General features: G+C 37.9%; 3 protein-coding genes across 3 annotated transcripts; all 3 read right to left on the bottom strand.

The window, feature by feature from the left end:
- Positions 1-701: 701 nt before the first annotated feature.
- Positions 702-21,861, bottom strand: LOC117306649 (pre-mRNA-splicing factor SLU7-like). The gene is made up of 16 exons (XM_033791132.1): positions 21,697-21,861; positions 20,566-20,803; positions 19,654-19,804; positions 19,002-19,082; positions 17,825-17,989; positions 17,471-17,539; positions 8,294-8,376; positions 7,088-7,133; positions 6,554-6,645; positions 5,934-6,001; positions 5,380-5,519; positions 5,159-5,215; positions 3,978-4,082; positions 1,897-2,076; positions 1,359-1,514; positions 702-1,025 (listed from the first exon to the last, which is right to left on the bottom strand). The coding sequence occupies exons 2-16, from the start codon at positions 20,727-20,729 to the stop codon at positions 846-848; spliced, it is 1,737 nt and encodes a 578-aa protein (XP_033647023.1). The 5' UTR covers positions 20,730-20,803; positions 21,697-21,861; the 3' UTR covers positions 702-845.
- Positions 11,438-14,007, bottom strand: LOC117306650. Its single transcript, XM_033791133.1, has 3 exons — positions 13,833-14,007; positions 13,432-13,708; positions 11,438-12,987 (listed from the first exon to the last, which is right to left on the bottom strand). The coding sequence occupies exons 2-3, from the start codon at positions 13,618-13,620 to the stop codon at positions 11,791-11,793; spliced, it is 1,386 nt and encodes a 461-aa protein (XP_033647024.1). The 5' UTR covers positions 13,621-13,708; positions 13,833-14,007; the 3' UTR covers positions 11,438-11,790.
- Positions 13,954-14,839, bottom strand: LOC117306651. The gene is made up of 3 exons (XM_033791135.1): positions 14,677-14,839; positions 14,183-14,515; positions 13,954-14,040 (listed from the first exon to the last, which is right to left on the bottom strand). Exons 1-3 carry the CDS (start codon positions 14,788-14,790, stop codon positions 14,017-14,019), a joined length of 471 nt encoding a protein of 156 aa, XP_033647026.1. The 5' UTR covers positions 14,791-14,839; the 3' UTR covers positions 13,954-14,016.
- Positions 21,862-24,406: the final 2,545 nt, after the last annotated feature.

Genomic DNA, 24,406 nt, shown 5'->3' with positions numbered 1-24,406 from the left:
CGTATATTATTGCCACCCTACCCATTTACATGTATTCCTTAAAGTATACAGCCATGTGCTGCAAAGTAGTGCATTAAGCTAAATCCATCACAACAACCATCTCTGCCCTCACAGGTACCCATTTACCCCTTGGTGATGAGAAGCAATTATTGTTCAATGTCTTGCTCAAGGACTCAAGTGTCCTTCCACTGCTGGGACCCGGTTCGAATCCCACCATTGAGGGCACTAAGTGGATTGGGTTTTTAGTCCCTATGTGACTATATGGGTTTTCCTTGGAATAATTCTCTTGGATAAATCTCCCACACATCTCAAACTGAAACTTCTTCATTGTCTTCTCACCATTGGGTTCTTGGCTAGTGAAGTGATTAAAGGAACACGTTGCCTTGGATCTATAAAAACCGCTTGTAACCGTTTGATATAAAATGTATATGGTTAGAAAGATGTTGTAAAAGTAGAATGCAATGTTCTACACAAATTTGCATCGAAATCGCGTGGTTTTCCTTTTACTTCGTCGACTAACACGGTCGGCCATTTATGGGAGTCAAATTTTTGACTCCCATAAATGGCTGACAGTGTTAGTTCGCAAAGTAAAAGGAAAATCATGCAATGTTGAGGCAAATTTGTGTGGATCATTATATTCTACTTTCAAATTATCTATCTAACCATCTGCATTTCATAACAAACGGTTTCAAACGGTCCAAGGCAACGTGTTCCTTTAAGTTTGCTTTTATGAGAGTCCTTGGCTCACAACCCCCCCAAAAAAGAGAAAAAAGTCCCTTTCTAATCCAGCCCATCAAGAAACAAACAATGCAAACAAAAACCTTATAGATTTCTCCATAGTATAATCAGAAATGTGACATCGGGTCCTCAAATCTCTTCCTCTTCATTCTGAATGCCTCCATCTCTTCCTCAGTTGGTTCTGCATGAGAGTCCATCGCTTTCAGACTATTGTACGGTCGTTTCCTTTCATCCATGGCAAGAAGGCGCTCCGCCTCCCGCTGGTGTGCTGCTTCCTTCTTCAGCGCCTGGGTGTGATAAGGGAAAAGACAAGCCATGAAATCTCTTGGTAGTGGTATATTCACATTATACTGGTGGCCCACAGGCCAAAGTACTAGAAAATTAACAAAACAGTATACGTTAAAAACATATGTGTGTGAGCTCCCGATCAGTGGTCAACCCCTTTACGTATCACGTGAACACACAAAATAATGACGTATTCGTGTATGTATCCATACCCTTGCAAAACCTCTCTTTAATCTGTACAACCCTTTCTACTCAACCTCCGTTTCCAACATTGAACATTTCCAACAGGACTTTTTTTAATCTACACGTTTATTTAACCCCTCTGTAAGCTTTACCTCTAGCAGTTTCTTCTTCTTGATTTCATCTTCATCTTCTTCATTGCTGTCGCTGTTACTATCCTCACTGCTGCTGTGATGTCGACGCTTCTTCTTTTTCTTTTTCTTCTTCTTGTCTCTCTTCTTTTGCTCTCTCTCAAGTTTATCTCGGTGTTGCTGATTAATAAAAGAAAAGCAATGTTTGCTCATAATCGTAAGCTTATGGTAAAACAACCTTGCACACATAGATTTGATTAGTAAAAAATGTCATATCAGCATACCGCTAAATTGCGACCTAATACAAACGTTAAAAAACAGTACAATAAAAAATGGATGAAGAATATCTACCAATAAAAAACAGAAAGAAGGAACAATAATAGGAAAAAGTTGATTTAAGTGTTCAGACACTTGTCAAGATAGAGCAAGGGGCTGTTAAGAAACCTACAATACTATGTTATCAAATATCCTACAGAAAATATTGAAAACAATAAACACAAAATAAAAAACAAAAAACAAAAACCCAACAAATCACAGTAAATAGCTAACAGGGGGAACCCACCTCAACCAGCGACTGGGGTGCTTCTTCTTCTTCTTCTTCTTCTATGTCATCTTCACGTACATTAATGTTTCCACGGGCAGCGTCTTTCCCTGCTTGTCCCGTGCAGTAGGACCCCCTGACTGTTGAGTGACAGCAACTGTATCCCCAGCGGAAATCTTTCCAGTACGACCCCCAAACACTCTGTTGAGACCACAAGTCAAGATTTTTAATCACTCAATAAAAAAAAGTAAATAAATAAATTTTAATTTATTGTCTATTTAAAAGATAAAAATGAAAAATTATATGTCTAAACATTGATAAAATCTCAAAAACAGAACACTAAAAAATACAGTTATAATGATAAAACTAGATTTACATATACAATTTTACAGCGGGAAAAAAAAATGTATTAAATATTTTAAGAAAACCGCCAAGAATAAATAAAGGCCTTAAAATCTTAAAACCATCAAAGATTATCAAACCAACAAAGAAATTTAAACCAAGTAACCAACAGAACATCCCACACCTATCGCTGCATTTATCTTACACTGTTTTAAACTGTATCTAGAGACTGATGGAAGATAAGTTAAAGAGACATCAATTCAATTCAGTATAACATTATTTTGTTTTCCCATTGTCACATGGAGGCAACCTCCTTAAAGCCGAGGCTTGTGATAGATGTGCCAGTTACAACAAAACAAAACAAAACAAGATAAACAACACTAATTGTAGAATAAAGAACTAATAACTGACAATTAGTTGAACATACATCAGTTCAACAAGGTAGACAGAGACAAAAACAAATAAGAAATAATGAAATAGGAAATATATAGGCAATAATTAAATGAATAACTGTTAAACAAAGTAGACCAAGTGAATAGGATACAAACTAGACAATCTAGATATAAGTCAATAAATTAATACGAAAAAAAATCAATCAATAATTCAATCAATCAATCAATCAATCAATCAATCAGCCAACTAATCATTCCATAAAGCAATAAAGCAATAATCAATCAATGAATCAATTCAATCAATAGTTTGAATCCAATCACAAATCCATTCAGCACACTTGCCAGAACCTTTGTGCAGCTTTACTTTCAGACAAAAGTGTGCACAACCATGCATGGTCAGTGTAGCATGTAAACGGTTTGGGAAAGTGAAACACTTTGGCTTCACAATAATAACAATAATAATAATAGGCATTTGTAATGCGCCATAATAATATAAGAGATGTTCAAGGCGTAGAATCAATGTAAACAAAACAATGCTAGACTATCCAGTGAAAAGAAAACACAATAATAATTAGAGCAAACATACAATAGTTAACAATGGAAAGCAACAACACTATGAGTTAAAGAGCAACTTTGAACTTGTGTAAATCGGAAATATTATGAATTATTAGAGGGAGTTTGTTCCAGATTGAAGATCCAGCATGTGTGAATGAACAACCCCCCAATAAGGTACAAGTTTTATGAACAAAAGTGAAAAAGAATTGGAGGACCAAAGATTTCTAGAGGAATCTAAATTTGCAAAATACATTATAGTAGCAGGGTTTATCAATCAATCAGTCAATCAATCCATAAATCAATATTAGGCATCATTAAATATATAAGGAGCCAATTCCACGGTCATTGCTCATACATTGGTAGTATCGTCCAGTAAGCTATCTCTCTCTCTCTCAAAAAAAAAAAGAAACAAAGTTTTGAAAGGGCTATTTCAAGGAAATTGTCTTGTATTCCAACTCCTCGAGGATAAAAAAGGCATCATCTCCCAACTGTTTCAGACAGGTTCTTTGATGAAAATATGTCTGTGTGAGAGCAGCAAGATTTTAAAATGAATTTTTATTCTACCATTAGCCAGCACAGGCTCGTGGAAAGATTTCCCTTGTAAACAATATTCAGGCCCAATACTTCACAGAAGCCAACGAAGATGATTGCCTTCATGCCCCCTGGTTGGCCTTGGTGCCCTTGAAATGCTCCAGTAGAAATTTACAATTTCCTCATAGGGTGCCCTTTACCAATGAGAAAATGCCTTGTTGCCCTTGCCCTTTGAAAAACAAAGCATAGAGCCCTGAATATTTGTATTTTTCTGTTACTTACCGTATGGTTGTTATTATAAATGTCTTCTTGGTACTTAGACTTGACCTTTGCCCTCTCCTGACCTTTGATGACATTCCCGTGTTTTGAATATTCAACATAGTCCTCCTGAAAATCGTAAAACCCCATCACAAATCAATACAAGGTCTTTAAGTTGATTACTATTTAGCAATATAGTTAGGTTTGCAGTAACACTATGTAATGATAATCTCTTAATGAGTTGGGGTGGTTCTGAAAGGAACCGTTGGTTTCAACTCGCCTTTTCGTTCAGTATGCTCTGATTGTATTTTTTTTTCTTCAGAAGACAATCAGAGCATACTGATCGAAACGTCGAGTTGAAACCAACGGTTCTTTTCAGAACCACCCAACTCATTTAGAGAGTATCACTACGTGGAGTTACCACAAACTAATAATATTGTTTTTCCACCATGCAAAGTTTCAAATTCTTCTTACTATTTAGCAGCTATGTTTTGTACACAAAGCTGGTGAAGCGTTAGTTCAGTTTATTACCTTTATTGTACAAACATCAAAATACATTGTAGTGCAAAAGGGAAACCCCGAACAGGCACCAGGCCCACTAAATGGGGACCTTTGATGACACATTAAAATAAAAGAAACACACAGAGACAACAGCAAAAGAAAACATGGAAGTATATTATGTATAGTTAAAAAGGTGAGCAAATCACAATACAAAGATTAAATAAATGTAAATTCTATAGACAATTAAAAATACAACATTGGCAAGATGGTAAAAGAGAAAAATAACTCAAATTACAGGTCACTAGTGAGGTAGTGGTCACTGAGACTAGATTAAATGCCAATCAATGAATCAATCAATCAATCAATCAATCAATCAATCAATCAATCAATCAATCAATCAACTATTCAATATCAACCAATCAATCGTTAAATTTACATGCATGATATTTGGTCATTGGAAAAAAAGTTTGCACATTTTATTGAGTACAAGGGCATACCTTGGTGTAGGCTTTGGACCTTTCCAGCTATTTAATTACAACTTTTCTGGTCTCAAAAATAATGTGCAGTTCTGAATACATGTCATAAAGATAATGAGTATTTTGAGCAGTCGGGTGAGGTTAAACACTGTATAACTGCATGGTATTATTATTATAAAACATATAATGAATTATAAAATACGAAGAAAAAAGAGTTGCCAATATTACCGTCTGTGCCAGTAGAAGCTCTCTAGCTGGTGCATTGAGATGCTCAGCTCCACCGTACTGAAAGACAAATAGAAGAAATCTCATTGTTCAATAGTCAATAGTCAATAGTCAATAGTCTGTTTTATTGTGACACATATATATATCCAGTGAAAGTAAAATTACAGGTAGCTCGAAAAAAAAACAAAAAAAAAACATGGCATATAATGTTTGTTAGTTCTTACCCGCTCCAAGACGCTCCCTTTCTGGTTGGCTTTGAAGTCGTCTTTCTTGACGGCAAACTCTTGGTGAAGTAACTCTAGCTTGGTAGGTTCTGCCTGTAGGTGAACATCTGTACCTCTCTCAGACGCATCCCATGCAAACACTATACAGGGATAAGATTTTACAAAACGTTAACAATTTTGCGTACCACAAAGTGACCTAACTGGGGAGCGTAGTATTTTCATAAAGTGAGCTATCTCGATAGGCCTCTATTCTCCATTGGTTTTACACAGCACTTTGCAGGCAAAACTCAACTTTTCATTTTCACAAAGTGACCTATCTGTTAAAGAATTAATTACTTATTGAAATAGTTTTAGGGATGAAAACACATTGGTATTCAGATGTATTTTCATCATAAAAGAATAAAATAAAATTAGTAAGCAGACTCTGAAACAGCAGTTTAGTAGTTCAGAAAAGTAGTGCAACTTCAATCGTGATTTTCTCCGAACACGTTTTTAAAAAACTGTGAATGAGTCAAGTCAGTTTGTGGTATACATGACGAATGAATTGTACTCACACTGCGCTGTGGCCATTTTCTTTGTATCACCCACGGCTCTGACAAAGTTATCACCAGCAAATTTTGACCTAAGAAAGAAAACAAAAAGAATGTTGATGTACCTTTCACACTTGAAGAAAAGTCACCACAAAGTGGTCCTATTACATGTACAGCTTGGAAACTTTCTACAAATTTAATTTAGATACAGTTTTGAAAAAGCAGTCTTTACTGGTGAGGTTGTACAATTTGAAACTAGAATATGGAAGGCTCTATACTCTTAAAGGCACTAGACACTATTGGTAATTACTCAATATAATTGTTAGCATAAAAACTTACTTGGTAACGAGCAATAGAGAGCTGTTGATAGTTTAAAAACATTGTGAGAAACGGTTCCCTCTGAAGTAATGTAGTTTTTGAGAAAGAAGTAACTTCTCACTAAAATATTTGAATTGAATTCGAGACCTCGGCTGAGGTCTCGAATTTTCTAGCAACTTCGATGAACAATGGAGTTCAAATTTTCACAGGTTTGTTATTTTATGCATATGCAGAGACACATCAAGTGCGAAGACTGGTTCTTGACATTTACCAAAGGCGCCAGTGCCTTTAAACCCTTGCCTGTCGTCTACACACAAACTACTTACTCTTCTGCAGTCTTGTTCAAGAATGGGTTCTCCCTCATAGAGCGAGTCTTGGGATCGTAGTAGGCTGAGTTGGGATTAAGGTTGTACAAGTACTGCAAGGGGGGAACAAATACATCCGTCATTACTATAGACACAACCAGCACTAAAAGATGGGTGAATGAATTATCCAAAATTATTTTAAAAAAATTCATAAAAATAATAATAATTTGTACAGCGCACAAGCCAACCAAAAGTCTTTAAGGCATCGATACATGAGATGAACAAAAAAAAAAGATACAAAAAAAGGTATTCAGCAGAATGTATGCAAATGCAGTATTAATATATGACTTTAAAAAATGAATACAAACCCTAGTAACTGACCACCCCCCCCTGGATATATGGAATAGTTCAGTCTAGGTTATCAATGACATTCAACTAGCTCTGGGTATTGCAAATGGGAAAAACAATGACAAACTTTGCTTTAGGCCATCACAGGTAGTACGAGCGTCCCACTTTAAGGTTTTAAGAAATGAAACTGACAGGACGATATCATACCTTTGCTGTGTCTTCTCTGATTCTCAAGTTGCGGACTGTGATACGTCTGCAAGGATAACAAACAGTGGTCAATTAATCCAGTGGTTAAAAGGGTATATGTACTTTATCCTAACAAAAACAGCATGTCCACAGATTTACATTAAACTTACAGTTTGAAGATTTTGATAGTAGAAAGCTTTCCTTGAAATTTTACTTACTGAGGTGCTGTAGTTTTTGAGAAATGAGTAAAAGTAATAATTTTTGTCTCAGTTTTAGCATGTAAAAACGTATTAACCAGTTATGCTATGGTTTTGGTATAATATCATAACTGGTTAAGTGAATTTCACATGCTAAAATAATTTTGGTCTCATGGGACCAAAGTTATTTTGTGACTTGTTTTACTCATTTCTCAAAAACTACACAACCGTAGTTAGTAATATTTGAAGGGAAGCTTTCCACTATCATTATCTTCAAACCCTGTAAGTTTAATGTAAATCTGTGGACATCTTGAAAAAGTACCTGAATCCTGTAAAGGGATGGATCATTTTATTAGCAGCCATACATGGGTTGGATTCTTTATCAGCTCAAAATAAAAACACACTACAAAATACATCACATGAACTATAACACAACCGAATAAAAGCATAACTCGGTTTGAAAATGTAAACGTTGATATTCAAATAATGGGCGGTTATATACAAGACAAAATGGATTTGTCAGTCAAAATACAAATTTACATAAAAATTTCAAAATGCTATACAGGATATCAATACAAAATATGGAGTAAACAATTAAATCAGTAAACAAACAGTAATTTAAATAAAAACCATACAGTGAAAGCACACAACGAAGAAGTAAAAACCCTAGGTTTATAATTTAAACAATAGCATAAACACCTTAAAATTATGAATACAGTCAGTTAAAAAAAAAAAAAATTAAAATCTAAGAACGATTTGAAGAATCTGATGGTGTGTCCGATTAGCTTCCCCGGGTCGAACCCGATCTGCCCCCGATATGTTCAAATAGCTCTGACGTCATTCCAGGGGCTCACCCAGGTCAGCCACCAAGTGCCCTGCTTGTGAAACGGGTCACTTGGGGCTGGCCCGAGGTGCATGACATCACCGCGAGAGGGTAAGTGATCAGTCAAATAGCTTTTGTCAGGGGCTAACCCCAATGAGCACCACGGGGCCGACACATCGAAGCTAATCGAACGCAACCTGTATTTACCTCTTGCTGTCAAAGTTTGTTCCGGGCATGTCAAAGTCATCCGCATACTTATCATCATCAGCATCACTATCACTGTCTCTCTCCTGCAATTACAGAAATATCATAAAAAACACAAAAATTACATTATATATTTTGATTGCTAACAATGGGGCTAATGATTTTAAATCTACGCTCTGTTTGATGTTTCTCAATCTGCCTGCCTGTTTCATATCAATTTGAGACTGACCATTTATTTTTTTATCAGTGTTGTGGTCGTTTGTAATTTTCTTAAGCATTCCTAATCTTGTTATCTTAAACTGTTCAGTATTGTTCTTACTTGCTTAAATGTTTAATCATTGTCATTGGTCATTTGTAATTTTCTTAAGCATTCTTAATCTGTTAATCTTAAATTGTTTGGTATTTACTTAACCTCTGTGAAGCTGTTTTATTATTATTAATATTTGGGTAACACCACGTGTTTGTCAGCTTGGCAGGTAGATTGTGATCTTTTCAGAACCGTCTTGCTTTATAAAAGAACTGTCATGCTTTATAACTACAACCTGGGCGGAAGGTACTACTACTTTAGCTTTAGTGGATCGTTATTACTTCACTACCACAAAGTGTGTTTATAATTGTCTCAACGGAGTGAGTTTATAACTGGTCTCAACGTTACGACTAGCTTGACATTGACACTGTGACGTCACTTTTGGTAAACATACTCAGATGTCAGACAAACTTTCCATCAATCTCATGCAATCACAGCATAAATTGGAAAGATACATTTATTTATTTATTTTGACTTGTTCAACCCATCAGTTATCAATGTTCTGGCCCTATATATGAAAAAGGACATAATTACAGAGTAAAATAGGTCAACAACTAAACTTTGTTTAGAAAGCCCGAAAAGGAAACCAAACCTAAAAAAATAACAAACAGCAAACTCAGGTGCATAATAGTGAATTTTGACACATTGTTTGAGATCTGGGCCTTATTTCATAGAGCTGCTTAAGCACAAAAAGTAGCAAAGCACAACAAAATTACGCTTACCAGAATAAGGTTACCAGCCAAACTACAATGTCACCAGTAAAAATTGTGCCTGGTATCCTGCTTATTTCTGCTTAGAAGACAATTGTTAATCAATATTTTCTGCTTAAGCAGCTCAATGACATTGGGCCCTTGGAACAGCATTAGTGCCGAGTACCAGTGGTTGCTAACATTATACAATTGTTGCACACAGTGACAGGGTCCATGGCGTTTTGTACACCGAGGTGGAAAATTGCACCCTCGAGGTGGAAAATTGCACCTGAGGCGAAGCAACTTGCCCCCAAGGGTGTACAAAACCCATGGACCCCCGTCACAGCGTGCAACAATTGTTTTGTTATACCTTGGTAACATTATTATAATTATTTTTCTCCAAGCTCTGTTGTCATCTTCAAATACGACTGAGTATGCATAGCAGATGAACAGTTGTTCAAATAAGAAACGATTCTTCACGTACGCAGCGCTGGAAATCGACCAACGGTGGGAACGATCAAGGTGATGTACACCGGTAAACAAAACTCATGTTACCCTCCGCGCTGTGCAGCCATGGTATGCTTTTTTGTGTATCACATCACGTGATTGGTTCTCGACCAATGAAACTTCACAACTTGTTACCGAGGTATAACAACCTAACTTGGTGCATGTACACAACTCTGTATTTATAAGTCAGCTCTTTTTGCTTGCTGTACATGAATGTGTTGAATGTTTTGACATTTATTTAACAATGAACTTTGCAAATTCAGAACTAATAAGATTTCATCACATGAAAAGGTGCAACATTATTATTGAACAACGCTTGGTTGCATTTTAAGCCATAGGACACTTTCGGTAAACAGTTTTGTCCAAGGCCCACACTTCGTGTATCACAACTCATATATAAAATAACAACCCTGTGAAAATTTAGGCTCAATTGGTCATCGGAGTCGGGAGAAAATAACAGGAAAACCCACTCTGTTTCCGCACGTTTCGCCGTGTTATGACATGTGTTTAAAATAAATTGGTTATTCTCGATATCGAGAATTGGTAATTGTTTTCTCAAAAAGTAAAGCATTTCATGGAATAATATTTCAAGAGAAGTCTTTCACAACTACCTTCTGTAAACCCTGTAGGTTATTTAAAAATCTGTGAACTTTTAATTTTTTTTCTGTTCCGAAAGTGTCCAATGGCTTTAAGAGCCTGTCCACGAGAGGACCATGCAGAGAGTGATAAGGTGGGGGTCAACGGATTTGGCTGAAATTTTGGTGGTAGGTGGGTCATAGGTAGCCTTGAGGCTGTGCACAATATTTGGCCAATCCGACCTCCCTAGAAGAAAAAATAGCAAAAATGTGTTTTTTAGTGGGAAAATTGCGTTTTTGATGATTTTTGACTACAAAAGTTTAAACGCTTGCTGCTAAAAGGTGGAATACAGTAGAGCAATGAAATTTGCAGGGTCTTTAGTTAGTATCCTGACCTAAACCAAGAACTCAAAATTTTGAAAAACCAAGACTCTTAAGAGGCAACAGTACTTCTTCATTTAAGGGTACCCCCAAATTTGCGTCACATCTTTGAGTCGCTGTAGAGTCATTAGTGCAGGTCTGTGAGCAATGACATTTGGGTGAAAGAGAGGTCTTATTATGGCCCTTAGGTAGCATCAATAAAATATTTGCCAGCAGTTTTTTTTTTGAAATGGCAGGTGCCTGTTTTTGCCTTATAATGGCGGTTTAGCATTGCATCGTTCTAAACTGGTACCTGTTGTGGTTTGTTTTCAACGGTAGTCTCGATGCATTGGACATGAAGCAAACCTCTCATCACCCTACATGAAACAATTATGTTGGTCCTTGAATCCTTAATTAAGTGTTTTTGGTAAACATGACCAATTTCCTCAGGATTCAGACACTGACCTTATATTTAAATGTTTTGTTTAGTTTGTCATACTCAAATCCTGATTCATATTTTAATTATATCCCCCTTCCTCCAAGCAATTCACCCTTTCTGATTTGTATGATCACATGAGTAGCTATCAGTGCAACTTATTTGGTCCTTGTCAGGCATTTGCAGTACTGCAAAGCCAAGATCCTCTTCAGAATAAGGTAATTAGAAAACATTAGATAACAAAATAAACACACCAGGACTTTATTATAGTTTAGATAATAACACAATAAGTGTCAATGGTTTTATTTATTGACATAATGAGTGGAATATGTTCAATATGTTTTAGTTTTTACCTTCACACAAGATAGAGTGGTACAAGTATTACACCATAGATAATACTCAAACGGCATCACAGTTGAAAGCAGTACTGGCCATTATGGATTTTTGGGGTGTGAAAATCAGCCCTGATGGTAACGAGACAATTAGAAAGCTAATTGGCTAGGTGTAGTTTGGGAACATCAACATTTTGAGATTAACAAAAATAAAAAAATGGAAGAGTAGTACTGACTGTTTAATCAAAAACGAACACTTGATAAGCGTCCGATGGCATCATGCATTTAAATGCCTCAAAGCTCACACTGGTTCAGTACAGCATCCACGAGAACCTGCCTTTCTACCAATTCTACAGCATTATTTTGCACATCAGTCCAGCTCTTTGATGGCAGTGTCCCAGATTTGTGTAGGAGAGCAAGACGTGAAAAATAGCTGGCTATCTGTTGGGTAGTCAAGCAGTCATCTCTGTGAAAGTGACTTTTCAATCGCCGGGACACAGTTTCTGGGTTTTCCTTTTTTCCTGTATTGGCGCCAATCATGAACTGAGCTAGCAAAAAATCCTTCACTTGCTGTGAAAACCTCTTCCTTGCCTTGGAAATCTTGCGAGCCCAGCCAGAAAGGATTGCCTGCGACATAGAGGCCGAAGCTGTTCCCAAACCGACAGTCTCAACACCTTTACTGGAACAAGAAGGGCCAGCTTGCATCTCGCCAATCTTTTCAGCCCACTGACGTGCAATCTTGTCAAGACGAGATTCCTTAAGGGGACGAAACATATGCCGTCCAGCTGCCAAATGATGTGTTAGGAGCTCATCGGTGGGGAAAGTTTTGACACAGTTTGATTCTGTACAGGAGAACTGAACATCATCCCTTTGTTGACGAATTGCTCCCGTCAAGACTTTGGGCTCAGTATAATGTCCAACTGTGTAAGTGGTGATCAGTGGTCCAGGTGGTTGCTTGATCAATTTAGCGTAGGGATGGAATTGGTTGCCAATGCTGTAAGCGAGCCAGGAGCGCACACCACCTTCCTCAAAGGAGAAATTGGTAAAGTTGGTGACACCTGGCCATTTCAGAGTTTCATCAGAAGAGGGCATGTCTCCAATCTTCAGAACAGATGCATAGCATCCTCTCACACCATTGTATGACTCTAAGGCAGTGTGCATGTCTTCAGCAGTGAGTACGTCGTTGCCTTCATTGACGTACCGCTCGATATGGGCCTTCATCGGTGCTATCTTACGATCACATATGTCTTTACCGGCCTGTACCTCAGAGAAATCATACCTTGAAATGATGATGTCCACTTTTTTAGCAAGATCTGCCATAGACAGGATAAGAGGTGCACAGTGGTAACATCCTGCATTATCAGACCTAAGAGAGACTTCGGTGATGTTTGGACGCCTTCGTTTCAGCTCAAGCAACGAGGCTTCTAGTACTAACAGTACGCTCCACCAATTCTGGACACATGGCTGGATTAGATGGACGAAGCACAAAATCTGAAGATAACAAGAAAGACATGAATGTTATTTTAATGATGTAAGATTTGCATCAAGATAAAGTACTTCTAATTTTTGTTGTATACCGATGTGTGAAAAAAAAATGCAGTCAAGTCGGTGGTTTTTGAACAATATGAGTCCCATGTGACACGCATGTGTTGTTGCTTTTTTCTTTTTCTTTTTCATCTCATAAAAAACACCAAGTATATGTGTTGCTTACCACACATCTGTGTAAGTAACAAGTATCATTCCCTTCAAGTGATGAACCAAGGATAACACATGGTTATACAAGTTATTATTCACAATTCATCATGAGTGCTTCTTTCGCACAGGTCTTTGTGTATTTTATTTGTTAAATCTGCTGAGTCATTAAACAAATAAAATAAAAATGTGAATGACAAATTATGGCTTTTTAGTGATTTGTATCATGATCAAACTTTTTACCTCAAATTCACTGCCAGATTTCATCACAGCAACCGTCACATGCCAGGATGTCCCTTTCTTGCCAAACCAATCTTGTTGAGCTTCTCTAAATCGTCTCGGCAAATACTTCATTGCCCAATCCATAGTCAAAAGTGCTTGGGAAGAGGTAAGGTTCGAAAGAATATCCTCTTTGCACTTTTCCTGAGCCATTGTACGCACAAGATGATTTTTTAGACCAATGATACGGTCCTTGGCGGACTCAAAATCATATGCTACTTCGTCCTTCTGTGATGGGTACCTGGAATAAAACATAGATCCTCACAATAAAATTAATGTCATGAGTATGAACCATTGTGCACACAAATTGTACTCTCTAAGAATTGATGTCGGAGAGGTTCCATAACCCATCCTAAGAAACTTACTTGTACTTTGTGTCGACACTTGATATGGAGAACTCAACTTCATTTAGCAGAAGACGTAGGTCGTCACATACCTCACAGTGGACGTCATGAGGATGGTTGCAAGAATCTTTAGGACTCAGTGCATAAGTCCAACAGTGATCAGGACAGGAATTGTTTTCCTGAAAATGGAGTTTGAAGTCCGATTTCAGGTATTGGCAGCAGCACACACCTGTGAAAGAATTAAACTGCACTTTTACAATGTGCAACTCATTGACCATATCGATGCTGTACATAATCGATCCATACTATAAACAAAAGAATTAACAAAAAATTGATGCAACTGGCAAGATTGAATAACACATAATTCTCACCTGAGTGATACTGAACAGTGAGCTACGACCAAGTGGAGTGATTCCAATCTCTTGACAGTAAACTTGATATAAATCAACAAGACGAGACACGACGACGGTTCGAACAACATTTGGGATTTCAATCTTTTCTCCATGACTGAGCTTCAGTCTCCTGGTCCCAAATGCAACGTCTTGAACAAACTCTGGGCGTGAGATGAATTGAATAAAGTGATCAACCTTGCTCTTCTGTAGTCTTGTTATTGGCTCCAACTCTACTGGTTGCCCTCCACCACTTTCCTTAGCATGCTTTCTTGCTGCATCTATCCTGTAGATGGTGAGCCCCGGAATCAGTTGCTGTAACAATGGAACAAAAAACATCAAGTTTCAAGAAAAATACAATCAATCACAAAAAGGACCACTATGCAGTAAGGTGGCAAACTTTTGTAAACTTTTTGTATGTAGTCTTTGACAAAACGGATCAAATAGCATAAAAGGAAATTCAAATAATATCTTACCATGAGTCTTTGCTTTGTCATGTTGTGGGCCAATATTGATAAAATCTGTCGTTTGGTACACCAGTTGTCTGCAGCTTGATAGCACACAACTAGAGAGCTGGTACTGCGCAACATCTTGATCACTTTGTGATAAGTCAGCAGCTTTTTCACCAACTGTGGTCTTCATAAGCTCATCTTCTTGACCAGGTGCCAAACAATGGAGAACTAAACCAAAAGCTTCCTTTGCCTTTCTTCTATAATAACGGACGGTACTATCAGATGCTTCTTCTAATGGTCGACGAAGTTGTCCATCAACAGAAGACCTTCCACTCTGGATAAGGAAAGAGTTCAGGGATTGCAACTCCACATTCTTTGGTCGGGGGGTTGGAGCCCAAGAAGAGTCAAATGCACCCAGATCCTGTGTAACATTGTCATCAGTTGATGAAGACTCACGCGTTTGCTGAAAATTTGAGAAATTGAATAAATCCAGTGAGATATGCTGCATAAAGCAAGGATGAAACAAGTATGTGCTTATGAAGAAGCGTGTTTACAATTCTGTAACGGACACTTTGTATTCATACTTTGCTATTGAGAGGTACTTGCCCATTAGGCGCACCATGAATGCCAAATGCATTGTGGGATTGAATACACGGTGTTGACAAGATGGCTCCTGTGAGCTGAGCACAGGTACATGTATATAATAAATCATCTGTAATTATTGTAATTATCAAATCCGTTGTAGCCTTTGTCCTGTTTGCGGAATCCAAACAATAAAGTAACGGAGAACCCGTTATAATTCATAACCCGTTATAATTCATATGATAAATGAAATGCCAGCTATAAGAGTTCAATTTGTGGTCCCCCTTTAATTATACCTCTTGAATTTGAGTGCACTCTGTGTCAGTGGACTGGAGAGATAGGAGTCCACCAGCCGGCAATGAGAAATCACTGACTGTGCGCTGCTGCTCTTCCTGTTTATAAAACAACAAGTCAAGAGTTTTTTTTTTATTTTGTTACAAACGTTGATAAACCAAGAGAACATAAACATAATATGCATGTACTGTTTTTTTAAAGTGAAGGGAGCACACACACCTTATTAGAGGGCATATCACCAGGTGGTAGTTGTTCCGCTGTCCGTTGTGTAACTGCTACTGCTAGTGGGTGCTTAGATAAACAACCTCTACAGATACCTGAAACCCGAATAAACAGTGAGAATTAACTGTGATCCAGGGCTGTCTCAACTTAACTGCAACCAGCAGTATTAATATAACCCTTTTAGACAATATTAAATATAAATGATACCAAGTCGACTGCATGTTAAGGGATGTAATCAATGTTCAATGTTCAAGTACATAAATTACCCAGAAAGGAAGAACAAAAGGCTGATCAGATCTAACTTTACGCATATAGAAAACAAAAATGCAATGGAAAGCATTGGGTTTGATTTATTTTTATACACATTATAATTGTTTTCTTACCTGTTCCGACTGGTATCAGGGTACCCCATCGAACAAACACCTCACGACTAGTTGTTTTATTCGCACCACGATATGGTTTGCCTTTCCCTTCATGGAGTGGATGACAGCATTTCCTTGTTGATGTCCAACTCAACCCTAACTTGTACCGATGTGCCGGGCATATTGTCTTATCACTGAACATGTGGTAAGCATCAACGTCGAATAACCCACATCGCAGGAGGATCAACTTCCACTCGACATTCACATCATGTGCAGCAACTTTCCACTTCTGCAAATGGCTTCGTATGTTTTTTGTGCATTGACGAAGATGCACGGTATTGCTCTCATGCGGATAAGAGGGATATACACCACACTCGATGTCTTTGCAATGCTCAAGATTATAAAAATCACACTGCAGCGATACAGCCGCCATATCCATGGCTGACATGTTGACATCGCTCGCGACTGGGGGGGGGGGGGGGGTTGCAATGCAATGTGGGGCGCCCTCTTGCGGTACTTCGCGCTAGCTGGGTGGCGGTTCTGGACGTTCCACTTCGATAATATCACGGTTGTTGCTGCAAACAAAACTCTCCCATCCACCTTAATACACAAAATTTGCAAAAACTTATGTTTCATCTTTGTTGATGTATTTGTTTAATGTTATAATAACATCCTATTCCAGACGTGAATTAAGGGCAAGCAATACTTTACTCATGACTGTATGTAGGTTTGATACAGATATTTATGAACTTTTCCATCTTTGTTGAACCCTGGCAATCAAAATCAAGAAGAGCTGGCAATGTTTTTATTTTTTATTATTGTAGTTGGATATCTAAACTATATTTGGACCAAGTTTGTTGACACTCAGCCCTGCACTAATTAAGTTGTGGTTAACTGCGTAGATGGCTTATTTCCTTAGTAGAACTGTCAAGTGTTTTCCTAATGCCTAGATATCTAAAGTGAACATTTTCACAATTTTTTTTAAAATTTCATCGTGAAGAGGACGATGAGCTCTTTCTTTTGATGTATAAGTCAACAAAAATTGATAAAGTTTAATGGAGTTAACGGGGCTCTAACTGTACGACAAAAACACTACAAATTAACTCCCTGGAAGTGTCAATTTTGCGCTGAAACTAGTTGGTGCCCGTACTCGGCCACTGGAAGAATTTTGAGCGAGCTGCTCCACCAGGTGTTATGGTCCCAGGTGGGGATCAAATAGCCAAGATTTGAGTTTAAATCGCTGACCCCCCACCTTGTCGATTTTTCAAGATTTTGCATGGTCTTCTCGTAAACGAACACTTAAGTATTTTTCACATGAAGATGTTTGCCAACCTACAAAATAAAAGTTCTACACTTACCAATCTTTCTGTAGTCAACTCCCCCACTGCCATTTCCTGAAGTTGCTGAGACTTCAGCTGTTTCTTTGCCTGACCAAAAGAAAACACAAATTTAAGATTAATTTTGGCTTTACTCAAATTTAACAGATCATGTTAATAAAAAAAAATCAAACATTTCACAAGAGAGGATATTCTGAGGTCTTGAGATCAAATTCATGGAAAATTACTTCTTTCTCGAAAAACCACTTTACTTCAGAGGGAGCCGTTTCTCACAATGTTTTATACTATCAACAGCTCTCCATTGATTGTTACAAAGTACATTTTTATGCTAACATGTCCACTGCCTTCAAACCTGTAAAGTAATTCTGTACTTACCTCTTCAATCTTGGCATACTCGTCCCACACGGCCTCATACTCCTCCGGGTTGTATCCGTTCCATCGGTCTCGTTTCCCGTCGTAATCAAAGTCAAGGTTCGGCTGAGCATGCTCATCTGGAGCAATCTGGTCGCCGGTAAACTTAGCCCCAATTTTACGAGGTCTCTGTAAAAGTGAAGATAATAATAATACATGCAATAATGGAAGAATATGTTTTGATTGTTTAAGGTTCTGCATGATTTATAATTCACTTGTAACTTGAACTAATGTTATTGATTCAGAGAGATGGAGAGACAAGGGCCCAATTTCATAGAGCTGCTAAGCACACAAGTTTGCCAAGCATTAAATATCTTCCTTGATAAAACAGGACTACCAATCAAATTTCCACATGATTTTCAGGATAAGCGTACAACAGATGAATACAAACAAGCAATATGCAACAAATGGAAATTTGGTTGGTAATCCTGTTTTTATCAAGGAAGAAATGTCATGCTAAGCAAATTTTTGTGCTTAGCAGCTTAATGAAATTGGGTCCAGTTAATAGCGAGATATAAACAATCGTATGAGTTTTGGAGATCTTCCAGGTGGATGTGTTTGTAATGCAGGACTAGCATCTGATAAGAGTACAACAAACTCTATACAATCATAGGCTCTAAGCTCAAGCTGTTCTTTCGTTTCGTTTGTCCTTTGGCCGTGTTTGCCTGTCTTGTGCTTTTGGAGTTGTTGTTTCTGTTTTTTCTGTCTTGCATATAAAAAGATGAATACAAAAATAAAAATAAAAATAATAATAATAATAAAAATAATAATAATGGCCATTTATAATGTTATGCAGCATGTATCAGGAAACCAAAACATGTTTTGGTTTTTTAGGCACAATAGACCGTATTGAATATGACGTCACCGTTCAATAATCTTCCCTACAACATGGTGTCTGTGCACTTGTGTGTGGGTGTATGCGTGCATGTGCCGTAGAAATCATACCGGACTTGCTGCTTGATGCGTGCTTCATTGATGTACGCGTTTGGACAGGCATACGGTTTGCCCTACCAGATGGCGACTTTCATAGCCAAAAAGGGGTTTTTCGATACCGTCTATAACCATTGAAAATAGTGGTGAATTTGTGCAAAAACAGGCCTGTAAGTGTAAGAAAACATATAAAGGAGAAATCTGTAAATACCTCAACACAATCTTTTTTCTTATGTGTTACTGCTCCGCAGTTTTCACAGGCACCTTTTCGGTATTTAGTTGCAAGATTTCCCTGCGGACAACAAGAAAAGAAAAACAGCTATCAAAGTTTAGGCATCAAACAAGGCATTACATGTGACCCTTAGAGAGGTTTGAAGGGCTGCCCTACATGTATGGTACAGGCTGCAATGGGATCTTGAAGGTTAATTAATATTAGCCTATTTATAACTTATTTTATCCGAGGGGGGAAAACAAATGTCAACATCGGATTAAAATAGGAGGCCTGCTTTCAGTCATCTACTGCATTGAACAATCTGCATCGAATCTAGAAATGAAAATAATTGGCCCAATGCTAAAATCACTCGCCACAGGCCTGCAGTCCAGTGTTATATCTGAGCCCTTTGTTTGTTTGAAGGATCTTCCCCGCCAAGGGAACTCTGTAAACTCTCACAAGGGGATATAAACACCAAGCTGGCAACAGCCAATCTCTCTCATACACACATTGGCTTAAAATCTATGATTATGAATTGCACATATCAAGAAATTGTGATTCAGAAACTAGGCGACAATATTTATTCTAGTCATTGCAAAATCAGCGGTTAGCTGGTGGATTCGAACCCACAACCATGGGCTTATGTACATACCTCCTTTACTCCTTTTTTGTACCATGAGGTGATGTTGGAGAATTCCTTCTCCTTCTCAGCTTGGGGCCTCTGATGCTTCAGAGTGGGCTGACCGTATCCTACATACCATGGAACAGTCGATATGTACTGCGGAATATGTGGGTTAATGTCTCTGTTGGCAAGGGGAAAAAAAATGTGTTAGTGACAAATCTGTTACAAACTAAAACAGGCAAGGAATTATATGTACACGCAGGCCGCAGAGAACATGACCAAAACGTGTTAGTGACAAATCTGTTACAAATTAAAACAGGCAAGGAATTATATGTACACGCAGGCCGCAGAGAACATGGCCAAAACGTGTTAGTGACAAATCTGTTACAAATTAAAACAGGCAAGGAATTATATGTACACGCAGGCCACAGAGAACATGGCCAAAACGTGTTAGTGACAAATCTGTTACAAATTAAAACAGGCAAGGAATTATATGTACACGCAGGCCGCAGAGAACATGGCCAAAACGTGTTAGTGACAAATCTGTTACAAATTAAAACAGGCAAGGAATTATATGTACACGCAGGCCGCAGAGAACATGGCCAAAACGTGTTAGTGACAAATCTGTTACAAATTAAAACAGGCAAGGAATTATATGTACACGCAGGCCACAGAAAACATGGCTGCTATTGCCCCTGTTAAGAACAGTGTACTCTGGGGCGTTTTTTTTTCTTTTTCAAAATGAACTTAGAAGGGCTTTAGGTAGGGTACACAGTTTGAAACGTCAAGACCATACCAAAAACTCTTTTCAAAGCCAATATTCATGTCAAAAGTGTTTTATTGGTTGTACTAGCAAGAATACTATAGTACGCCTAGTACAGCAATTTGTAAACAGTAAAATTACATGATCCAAAAAAATGTTGTCAACTCTCTTATACCAACCTTCCTTCTTCATCTGTGAGTGCAGGGGCCGTACCAGCTTTCCTTGCCTCTTCTAGTTCTTTAGCTTTCCTCCAGTCTTCTCGCTTAGACTGCTGAGAAGGCTCTGATGTACTAATGGTGGTCGCCGCTGCCGACGGCAGCACACTGGACCCTTGCATTGACATTCTCTTGGCAGTCGGTTACACTCGCCTGGCTAACTGCTGCGATGTCTTTCTGATAGCAACCATCACATGTTCACCTTGAGAAATAAAGGTTGTTATTATTGATTACACACAAAACAGAAAGTTCTCTTCCGCCCATGCACACGCTCCTGTTTGTGATACCCCCCTCCAGGCGATTGTACAGTAACATCCAGATCCCCACATGACATCGTGCTGTAACTGGGTGAGATTTCATAATTCCATGTACAACCAGTGCACCACACTGACAGTTTAATCAATAATAATTGTTTTGCTGCCCCATTTATTAAAAATTTCCTTGCTCTTTGCTGAGATCATGTGACGGAACATGCCGAGTCTGAGATCATAAACCGATTACTAGCTGACCAGGTAGTGACATACATAACAATACATACCGACACTCCAATAAATAAAAAGTAAGGATTTGTACAAACAATGCTTAGTTTTAAAAATTCTTTTTAAATCTTATTCTTAGTTAGTATTATACTCTTCTTAGCCGTTCGACTGATACTTTCCGTATCCTAAGGTAATTTTGACCAAAAGGAATATCTCATTTTAGGTAGAATAGAAAGAAACAGCATGTAAAAAAAAAATAAAAAGTGGTCACGGTGGCACTGCTGGTTGCAGCTTGCAAGTTGATGGATACAGAAACTTTTCTCGGCTGTATCTGTGGAGATCTTATCTAAGTTCTGTATAACCCCTAAGGACCACTTCTGTTTCTCATCTTCATCAACGACCTTCCCAGCTAACTATGTCTTCAAGTCAACATCATACGCAATACAATTTAAGTACAAATTCAAAACAAGTACCACCATTGATGCATTCCATCTGATTCTGAACACAGAACACGATATGGTATGACCATGCGCATGGTATGAGCTTCCAAAAACAAGTTTTTCATTTATGTGTAAAATTTAGAAGGTAAAACATTATCAATAAATGTTCACGTTACCTGTAACATGTTAATATAAATAACGAAGCCTTTCGATGTTTAGATTTTCGGAGTAACTATACTATAGAATACAGGGCCACATTCGGAGACAGGTTTTTTATGCAGTTTGATGCGATGTGACGAGTGGGAAATTATGGCCAATTTAAGTATCCAGCAATACAATACAAGTACTTCCATTAATAGAGGGCGGTATTTTCAATGGGGAATAATAATAGAGCGTTTACGAATCGAAGGCTCAGGCTCAGGCTCAAACTGTACACGCTTGTAATGAACGAACGCTAGCGGGCGCTCTGTTTCTCTGATTTCCGGATCTGTGCATGTGCTCACCAAGGTGTTGTGATCTTGCTCATAAGTATTGATATATCGATTACTGTTACAGGGCCTTAGCTCAATTGCTATGCGCCAAGCAGAGCAATCACTCAGCGGAGAGCATTGGGGTGTATCTACGTAAAGTGAAGCAAGCTATCTCCACAACGGCAGCTCGATTCTCTGGATTTATGCAACACGTAAGTTATCAAATCTGCATTATGTTAATGGTGCTGCTTCAGAGAAAATCAAGCTGACCTGGGTTATTGTACAATCAATCAATCAATCAATCAATCAGCCAATCATTCAATCAATCAATCAATCAGTCAATCAATCAATCAAGCTCTATCAGGTTCCACCTACTTTGTATAATCCAGATTAGCCGGCAAGGTTATTGAAGAGCAGATATAGTCCAACCTTGTCCATTTTCTATTAATAAGGTTTATGAATTCCACTCCCACTTGTATTGTTTTTTTTGTAAAGGATGCTTATGAAAGGCTAATATTAAAGAGCCATTAATATTGCTGAGTATTACATTGTTTCTTGCTAGAGTGTTGTTAATATCTCAGAGTACATTTGGTTGCCGGAGTGTCGTTACGAATATCAGAGTAAAACACCTTTTCGCAAATACTGGGGTGCGTGCGTAAAGCTTGGAATTAGGTGCATAGTGGTCTAGCTGGTGATCAAAATTTTATCCATATCTATCCCACAATGCACCTCATTCAACAGTCTGCGCTTGCGCAGTGGTATTTGCGAAATGCATCTTGCCATATTGTTGTTAAATGAGCAGTGGTGCCATACTTAACTGCCTCAAAACTTCTGCGTGACAATAGAATATTGTCAAAAGGAAATGCACTACAACAAAGTAATCCAACTAACTCTTAAAGGCAGTGGACACTATTGGTAATTACTCTAAATAATTATCAGCATATAACCTCACTTGCTAAAGAGTAATGGGGAGAGGTTGATAGTATAAAACATTGTGAGGAACGGCTCTCTTTGAAGTGACGTAGTTTTCGAGGAAAGAAGTAATTTTCCACGAATTTGATTTCGAGACCTCAAGTTTAGAATTTGAGGTCTTGAAATCACGCATCTGAAAGCACACAACTACGTATGGCAGGGGTGTTTTGTTCTTTCATAGTTATCTCGCAACTCCGACGACCAATCAAGCTCAAATTTTCGCAGGTTTGTTATTTTATCCATATGTTGAGATACACCAAGTGAGAAGACTGGTCTTTGACAATTACCAATAGTGTCCATTGTCTTTAAACCTCTGCATTTCTAGGATGCGCAAGAGTTTCTCTGTCAGTGCCTGGATCAACTCAAAGACGACACCGAAAGGGCCAACAAGAGGGCGCTAAACTCCCCCTTGGACGACACCCCAGGGACGGATGATGATAAAATTAAACTGAGGTTTCGCTATCCGCACGACTGCCCGATTGTCAAGAACTTTGAATTTGAAGTCATGCACTCTACGATCTCTCGCTGGACATGCCCAGAAGGAGGTTTGGCAATTATTTTTTCTCTCTTGAGAATACTCTTTTTTTTTTTTTACTTTCGGCTCTGGCTCAACAAAGTTCTAAAATATTTTTTCCGTTTTGAATTCCTCCCCGTTTTGTGGCCACATAACATTCAGTTGAGAGGGTTCTGATTTTATGCTATGATATTATTCTAGAACTCTTGTATATAAGATACTCTCGTATCTTGTATATAAACCTTTATTTTATTCCTGAGACGATGTGATTTGTTGGGCTGCTTCTAGTGCGGGTGTTGTGCTGACATTTGTTTCCTTTAGTCTTTAAGTGACTGTTTTATTGTGTCCTGTATTGTGCATTGTATTTTTATAATTGTGTGCTATGTTACTGGAGTGTTAAAAACAGTACAGGAGATCTTGTTAATGTCATAAAGTATTCCCTAATTTTGAACGATATATTGTGTATTTTGAATATCTTTTTAAGCACGAGATCCAAGGCAATATCTATTGTAATCTGTACATGTATTGAGAATGTTCTCCTTTTTGGATTACTTTCGGCTCTTCCTCAAAGTTCTCAAATGTCAGAATTTTTTTCCCCACATACAAGGTAGACTGGACTTCACTCAGACTCGACTGCACCTCAATAATTCTGTGTTAGCGAATGCATTTATATATCTTATCTATCACTTTTTCTATAATTTTTAATTGTTAATGACTAATGTTTTATCTTTAAATTATTCTAATATACATCATAAACTCTTGATGTCACTTTTTGTAAACTTAATAATTGTTACCGGACTTGTTGTTTGGTATTTTTTAATAAAACCAAAAAGAAACAAAAATAATGTGATTTTTGGAGAAGTTTCCTTCTCTATAAAAGTAAATTCATTGCCATACTTTTTCAATTTTAAAATGTTAATTGTCACAATT

This window comes from Asterias rubens, unplaced genomic scaffold (assembly GCF_902459465.1).
Source record: "Asterias rubens unplaced genomic scaffold, eAstRub1.3, whole genome shotgun sequence".
NCBI lineage: Eukaryota > Metazoa > Echinodermata > Asteroidea > Forcipulatida > Asteriidae > Asterias > Asterias rubens.
This window is presented reverse-complemented; position numbering and strand designations above follow the sequence as displayed.